Source organism: Helobdella robusta (assembly GCF_000326865.2).
Source record: "Helobdella robusta unplaced genomic scaffold HELROscaffold_297, whole genome shotgun sequence".
In the NCBI taxonomy this organism is placed as follows: domain Eukaryota; kingdom Metazoa; phylum Annelida; class Clitellata; order Rhynchobdellida; family Glossiphoniidae; genus Helobdella; species Helobdella robusta.
The window spans coordinates 2467-11131 of record NW_008704495.1 but is presented as its reverse complement, the minus strand read 5'-3'; the positions used below and the strand labels follow the sequence as shown (position 1 = coordinate 11131).

Genomic DNA, 8665 nt, shown 5'->3' with positions numbered 1-8665 from the left:
TGTGGTTGTATTTTCTAATCGAGCTATAAAGAATTTTTTTCAATAGTAACCTAACTTTTTTAACTCGTTTAACCATCTTATCAAAGCTAATGTATCAAATACTATATAGATATTGCAAACGCTGATTAATATCAAATGATAATCCGCCAAAATATTTGGCTCCAAATAATCCCATCTTCAGTGCAATTTTATTGCTATGAAACCGTCGGCTAACTCCTTTCATCTTATACCAAAAAACGTTTTTTGTTTCAGGTGGTTATGACGAAGGCAAATTTTCTAACGTAATCTTTCGATTGTTAAATAAAATAATAAAATGTTCATCTAATAGTTATGTGGCATTTATTTAAAAATTTTATTCATTTATAAAAACAACTCAAAACATAGCATGAAAAGCCCTATCAAACATTTTTAAAATATTTGATAACCAAGTGATCACAATTATATTTCGAACATAATTGCATGCACGAGCGGGCAATCAATTATTATACAGTTACTAAGTTACGATATAAAAATTATATAAAATTACATTGTTTAATGACTCTTCACTAAGAGGGGGGGGGGGGGGGTAAAGTTTTATGACATGCTTATTTTTGGGGAGTTGGTCGATTTGTGACAGTTTGCGACACGGGGGAGGGAGGGGTTCAAAAAAACGTTAAAAAAGCGTGACGTCCTTTATGGACAGTCCCTTACATGTACGTTTATTTATTCATTTGTTTGTTTGTTTGTCTGTTCCTTTGTTAAGATCTTGAAAAGACCTTCAAGTCTGTTTGAGGTCCAGAAAAAATTTGGTCAACGTTTAAGTTCAAGTAAACTTTACTGGAAGCACCTTCAATTCCGAACAATTTTGCTAAGAAGCAAAGTTTTATTTTTGTTTGAGGTGAAAAAATATATTTTTTTTTTATAAGAACTTAATGATCTTTATATTATATTATATTATATGCATTATTTGGTAAAAACTTTTTTATTTAGATTTTTATTTGTTTGTAACACTTTTTCGCGTAAACACATAGTGGATATACATCACGTTAACACATAAACTAGCGAGTAAAAAATGTAAAACTTTTTAAATTTATAGACAATTGTTATTATTTTTTAATATTTTAATAAAATTTTATTAATTTAATTTACTAAAATTATTTTAAATAATTAAAACTCATGTAATGAAGAGAGAAAAAGAGTTAGATACTAAAATGCCAACGGCTTACAGTAAAATTAACTTTTTGCCAACCTGGGATTTCCCACAAATCACGATGACAACAGTCCAAGATCAAGTTGTCAAAAACTAGAACTCATCAATTTTGCCGATGAATAATTTTCTCATCCATTTTTTAGTCTTTTTCTCACGGTTCCAAATTAAAGTTTAAAGTTACATTTTTTAACTGATTACAAAGCTTGTAAATAAATCTGAACTGAATGAATTTCATTCATAAACATTGGACACCTGCTGTTTTAAAAATTTTAAAGATTAAATGATTAAATTAAATTTGAATTAATTAAACATTAGGGTTAAGATAAAATATATAAATTAAACAGTTTTTTTATTATGGTTATAATTATATAATATAATAGTCAGCAATGTATTTACCCCCAAACCCTGATATTTTTGCCATACAAGTTAGTGGAGAGTGCTTTTGATTTTAAATTTTTAATTAAATAAGTTGATATTCTTTACAAGTTTACAACACATTGTCATACATGATTTCTTTTTTCCAAGGACATTGAATTTTTCTATATAATTTTTTTATGCTGATTTCAAATTTGATAACCATTTTTCTCTATCAGTCTATTCTATCACTTTGTTGTGCTCAAAACAAAAACGCTCATAACTGTTTTTAAAAAACATCATGTCGGAGCTTTCAGTTTAGGGGTCACATTATTAGCCCTTGATGTCGGTGTTATTTGATTCATTTAACCATTTTTTAAAATTTAAAATTTTTCCGTTTTGCTATCTCTTTTTTTTCACTTTTACCTTTTTAAACTCAAAATTCATTTTATTTATATTAATACATTTAAAGAAATCATAAATATGTATAAGGAAGTTGAAGAAATAATCTGGAAAAACTCAAATAAATATAAACATATTATAATTAATGACCGAATCATTTCAGTTTGGTGGAATAATAGAAAACATCTCAATAGAGCTGGATATGGCCAGCCGGACAAAGATCATGAATTTAATTGATGAAGCCAGGGTTGGCCTTTAATTTTTAGAGGGATGTGTTGATTTTTTTAAGGGATTTGTAGTATTTTTTTAGGGATGTGTTGAAATTTTTTAAGGATGTGTTGAATTTTTTTAGGGATTTCTTTATAATAAGTATTTTTTCAAATTTTTTATTCTTATTAGTTGATATTTTCATTATTGTTAGCTAATCGATTATTTAAATTAATTAATTAATTAATTAATTAGTTTTTGTAAACTATATTTCCCAATACAGAAAGCTGGGAAGTTGACGAGAGATAGAAGATATAACAGGAATTCATTCTTCAAATTCGATGTAAACTCATTCAAAATTGTGACAGATGATAATAAACAGGTGATTTTTTTGTTTTTGAAGTTTTGATGACATTATTATCATCATCATCATCAACGTCGTCGTCATCGTCATCATCATCGTCGTTGTCATCATCATCGTCATCACGTAGGATGTTTTGGTAAGAATGCCTATCCACCAAGTAGCATGCTTCTCATACGTTTATGAAGATGACCAACATATCATTGCTATTAAATATGGTGGGTACATACATACACAAAAACATTTATACACACACAAAAACACACATTCACATACACACACATACATACACGTACATACATAAATACATACATATACACACACATACATACATGCATTTATACACACACAAACACACACACAATACACATACATACACGTGCATGCATACACACACACACACATACACGCATTTATGCACTAACAAATACGTAGGTGAGGTTGACATGAAAAGATCCCACAACAACGAAGTAGACGAGGAATTGATATGCAGGCTGATCATATGCTTTTGTGATTCAAAGGTTTCTCGGTGGTCGCTCTTGATAATGATGATGATGGTGGTGGTGATGATGGTTATGATGATGATGAAAGTAGTAACGACGAAGACGACGATGATGATGGTGAAGACAGCGACGAACAACGATGAGGATTGTGATCGCGATTCCAATTGGTGATCTGTCTGGAGTCTATATTGAAATTGCGTAATTTTCATTTTTAACGCTATCATCATCATCATCATCATCATCATCATCACAAACCTAAGCATCATCATCATCACAATCTCAACAACAACAACAACAACAACACAGCAATCAGCAGAACAGCTGTGCAGCTTTGCCGAACGTTGCTTCTCAGAGCTCTTCAACTGGGAGGCCACAGCGATGATGACATCATCATCAGCAGCTGGCCACAACCACATGAGAAGTACCAGTCTAACCAATAATAATAATAATAACCATAATAATAATAATAATATTTATGATAACGGTGTGAGGTTGTCAAGTTAGTGAAGATTTTGATGATATTGATGATGGATTGATTGGTTGATTGGTTGGTTGATTGGTTGGTTGATTCGTTGATCGTTTGATTGATTGGTTGGTTGGTTGATTTATTGATCGATCGATTTATCGATTGATTGGTTGATTGATTGATTGATTGATTGACCGATTGATTGATTGATTGATTGGTTGATTGATTGATTGATTGATTGATTGATTGATTGATTGATTGATTGATTGATTGATTGATTGATTGATTGATTGATTGATTGATTGATTGGTTGGTTGGTTGGTTGGTTGGTTGGCTGGTTGGTTGGTTGGTTGATTGATTGATTGGTTGGTTCATTTTTACGCTGCACAGGTGCTGATTCATTGAATGGGCGACTGTCGAGAGCCAAGTACAGTTTGTATGTCATTCTCTAATCATCGTAATTATTGCTTGCGCTTTAATTAATGTCATCATCATCATCGTCGTCGTCGTCTTCGTCATCATCGTCACAATCATCATCATCGCCACAATCATCATCATCGCCACAATCATCATCACGTCTCAGCTTTTCAAACTCCTGCTTGGATGTCCGCGATCCCCTTGACGCAAATGGCGGTCAGCAATTATCATCCATCTTCAACAACAGCAGCAACAACAACAACAAGAGTGACGTAACGAATGACGTCATCAACCAGGGTTACGTCAGTGAGAGCGATTCATCGCAGCTGAGTATGAAGGAACAAGAGCTGATCAGAGATTACATGCGTAAGGTAGTTGTAATGGATGATCACAACACATACACAGACACACACACACACACACACACACACACACACACACACACACACACACACACACACACACATACAAACAGACACACACACACATATACAAACAGACACACACACACACACACACACACACAGCTATACAACGTACTGACGAACTTTGAGCTAGAGAGTTTCGCTCAGTTGGTCAAATCCTGGCAAAGAGACATACCATTTCACGATTTCATGAACCAACTTCTGCAGCTCTATGGTGAAAAACGAAAATATCTGCTGAAAGGTTTGCAATAAATCATGTTAATTAGTTATGTAATTATGTTAATTAGTTGATTGATTCGTTAATTAGTTGATTGATTCGTTGTTTAGGTTAATTAATTAATGCTAACCGGTTAATTAAGCACGTTAGTTAGTTCATTAATTATACATGGGATGTAATTTTTTAATTACAATTTTTTCTGTAGAATCATTTTGTTATGGCTGATATTTTTGTGGGAATAGATTTTGCATTCATTTTTCTGTAAATTTTTTCCATCTTTCATTCCACTAAACAGAAATGCGACCGTTCATTCCGACAAAAGATATTTCATATTACGAAAGTTTTCTAGCCCAGCATCAGCTGACCGATGATAAAAAGTAGAATCGTGGTGATTTTTCGTTTATATTTCCTTTCTATGGTCATTATTATTATAATTATCCCTATAATTTTTATTGTTATACTGTTGTTTTTATTATTTTGTTACTGAAAAATATGCAAAATTGTTAATCTATAATTTATATGGAATCATGTATACATTTACTTAAATTCTTAGATCATTTGTTTTGTGTTTTTGCAGACAGACAAGTTTGTCAAATCGAGTGCATGATTGTAGGTGAGATTCAATGAATTCAATAAATTCATTGAATCCAGTAGAAATCAATTATACAATTCATTTTATCGCGTTAATGTTATCACGTTCGTATTCGTCGTTCGGTTGGTTACATCGTACTGTTGTTTCTGGACGATTTTTATTGAATGATTTGATAATATCATTGACTGAAGTTAATTATTCTAGTATATTTTGTTGTCCATTTTGTTAATTTTTATCGACGGTGAATTTAAAGTCCTGTTGTTATTATTTTAGCTGAATGATACGTGTATCAATGGAATGATATTATCCTCGATGATGTTATTAATTTAATTAAAGGAGAAATAAATTTTTTTAAACAGATATGGTTTCATTAATTGCAGTATAACACCAATATTATTTCCAAATTAAAAATTTATATTTTGGGTTCTTCTGATCTGGCCATGGTTGTAGAATATATCCGTAGTTCTGGCAGTCATAATCATGTTGATATATACATGGTCTTAATACTTTATTCTAATTTCAAAAATGTTTTTCAAATTTTGGATAAGTTGTTCTGAAAATGCGTTATTTAAAGAAAAAATTTGTAAAAAAATTTAATAGTTTTTGCAAATTTTGGCGATTCTTCACTTCAAGGACCAAACATTCCGAAATAGAAAGCTTTTAAATAATTTTAGTAGAAATTCTTTGCATCACGTGGTGTCAGCCATTTTGTTTATTTTTGTGAAATTTTATTTTTTAATAAGTAAATTGCAACTAAAGCTTTAGCATTCTAAACTCCACTTTAAATAGATAAAATAATGTAAATATTTTTTGTTTAATTTTTGCGTTTTCTATTGTCTTGAATGTTTCAATCGCGAGTTTTTTGCCACGTAAATAATGGCCGCTGCTATTATAAATAAAAAATTCTCTGCTCTTCCCAGCCTAGTTTTGTTTTTATCCGTTTTTCATTTCTGCTAAAATTTATGCCGGACATTTCCGGCTTAAACAAAACTATCAGGCGGTGGGTTTGAGCGTCTCCAAGATTAGATCCAGTTGTTCATCTCCTTCCCTTGAAGTTTTCAAAATAAAAACGAAATGAAAAGTTATAATTTACCCTTTTCCTCTCCTTTCAGTTTTGTGTCTTGTTTATATTTAGAATTCACTCAGTAACAACTGCTTAATTATTGGGTTTTGGTAGGTTTGCACAATCTTATCTAAGTGTTTTTCTAGTGTTAATTTATCTAGTCTATATTATATATTGTCTGACAATTAAGATTGACTCCCAAAAGTTAAAAAGCAGTTTTTTGGATTGAGTTTTTATTTAAAAATCAGGAGATAATTTATTGCATTTTATTTTGTTTAATAATAAATAATATGAATAAATAAATGATTGTTTTTATTGTTTTCTATCCTGCAGACTAATTTAAAAGTAAAAGGAACATTTGATTTGATTCATCCATTTGGACCATGGACCCCAAAACAGACAAAAGTTCTATTCACCAGCAGTTAATTGATCATGGCTTACCTGAACAAGTTATTGAAGAAATTGAAAATTTTCAAAAAACAGGTGAGTGATGAAAAATGTATATGTAAATTGTATAAATTTTGTATATATGAAAAACTTGAGGTCTTTAGAAGTTCATGCCACTCCTTGTGGTTATACTTGAACTTGTGTACTAGGATCAGTCAGTTTTGCAGCTTTAATTGGAGTTGCAGTTTCACTCACATAATTTATCTCCAGTTTAACGTTAAATAGTTTATTTGAGTATTTAATTTTTATCTGAATATTTTTCTTTATTACAACTTATTAAACCTTAATGTTTGAATTTTAATATGAACTATAAAATTTCATTACATTATATAATAGATTTTATTTGAAATGATGACTTTTAAAATTTTGAATTGATATAAATTTAGAGTTATCATTTAATACCATCTGTTTGTAAAGTATGATTTATGAATTGGTTCTTTTTTATGTACAGTACACTTTCCATCAAGTATGAAGTACACCTATTGAGCTTGGCAGTAGATTGATAAGCAGACATTCTATTGACTCTCTCCTTCTCTTTCTCTCCCTCTCTCTCCTTTCCTCTTTATCTCTCTTTGTTGTTACATGTTAAAATATTCACCTGTCTAATTGCTTACTGCCTGCTTGTCATTTATTTTTAGTACCTCACATTCTAGTTATAATCATCATCATCGTTGTTGTTGGTGGTGGTGTTTTTGTTGCTGCCATTGCTGTTTTTGTTGTTATTGTTGATGTTATTGTTAATGTTTTTGTTCTAGCTACTATTGGCATTGTTGTCTCATTTTATTTAATGTATGCATTGAATGTTTTTTTATCTTCATGTGAGCATGTTGAAACAGATTTTACCTCTCTGTGGTTTAAATTTCTTTTTTATGAGTAGTTCAGTGTATTTTTTGGCCTGTACGTGTTAGCGTCAGGAAAATGATTGAAAGTTTTATGAAGTGTGTTGTAATGTTTTCAAATTGAATTTGAAGTGACTCACATAGAGGACAGCATGAGAAATATGCACAAATGCATTGCACTGCACTCTACAATACATAGAATGCCTTCCTTTGTATTTGCACCTCTTGTTTTTGGTTTAACTTTCAGTCTAGTGTTCTGTTGGATGATGTGTTTGTGTGTTATTTAGTTTTTTTTAATCAAAGATTCAATGGCTATTTCAATATATTTATGCTGGTCAAGTACCAGAGAGTTATAATTCTATTACATCATTCACTATCCCTTACTCACACATCCTCAGTCAGTCAATCATCGAACCATTCAATTGTTCATTGATTCTACCATTAATTCATTCTTATTATTTCAGGGTTGTTTAGTGACACTGACCCAGATGAGCGGGCCTGTGAGGCCCTGAAGGAGCTAGGAGCTACTGAGGCCCTTAGTGTTTTATCTGAACTGAAGCAATCACCAAATATTGAACATGTATCTAACAAGAGTGCCTTATTGTGCAGTTTGATCAAAGCGTACAGACAGAAAGTTAAGCAGGGGTTGGATGTCGGGGTGGCTGTCAAACGACCTGGCCCTGATGAGGTCAAGTTGAAGGTCAGTAGGATGTTGCTGCTGCTGATGATGATGATGACAATGGTATTGATTGTGATGATAGTGATGATTATTATTATAGCCTGTATGGATACTATATAGATACATGCATACATATTTGTTACACATCCTTATGTACATAGTAATGAAAATATCCACATTAACATAAACAAGAAAAGCATTATGCTAAGAATGCTTAACAAAATTTTCTTACATGTTCATGCAAGCTAAGCAGTTTTTTTTGTTTCTCATTTATTATAAATAATTTTTCAGTATATTTAAGTTTATTCAATCTATTTGTCTATAGTTTTATGTTTATTTAGATTAAATTGTTAAATAGTTTATTTCTAGAAAGTTTTTTATTAATGTGTTTTTTCTCTTCCTCAATATAGGAGATATTAGACCGCACAAAATACAGTTTAGATGTGACGACCGGACAGAGGAAGTATGGAGCCCCCCACCATACTGGAATGACCCGCTCCTGGC

General features: G+C 31.4%; 2 protein-coding genes across 2 annotated transcripts in view; both read left to right on the top strand.

Annotated features, from left to right (window-relative positions):
- Window positions 1–1575: 1575 nt before the first annotated feature.
- On the top strand, window positions 1576–4922 carry HELRODRAFT_184311 (hypothetical protein; the record flags this gene model as incomplete). The annotated part of the gene is made up of 8 exons (XM_009020925.1): window positions 1576–1614; window positions 2109–2192; window positions 2436–2534; window positions 2644–2731; window positions 3323–3437; window positions 4066–4270; window positions 4427–4565; window positions 4837–4922. The coding sequence occupies 8 exons, from the start codon at window positions 1576–1578 to the stop codon at window positions 4920–4922; spliced, it is 855 nt and encodes a 284-aa protein (XP_009019173.1).
- Window positions 4923–6579: 1657 nt separating this feature from the next.
- The window catches only part of HELRODRAFT_184310 (hypothetical protein), a gene marked incomplete at both ends in the record, with an annotated part of 2864 nt that continues 778 nt past the window's right edge, over window positions 6580–8665 (top strand). The window contains 2 exons of the mRNA XM_009020924.1: window positions 6580–6679; window positions 7947–8182. Of these exons, the coding sequence (XP_009019172.1) occupies window positions 6580–6679; window positions 7947–8182 (336 nt within the window). The remainder of the gene's footprint in view (window positions 6680–7946; window positions 8183–8665) is intronic.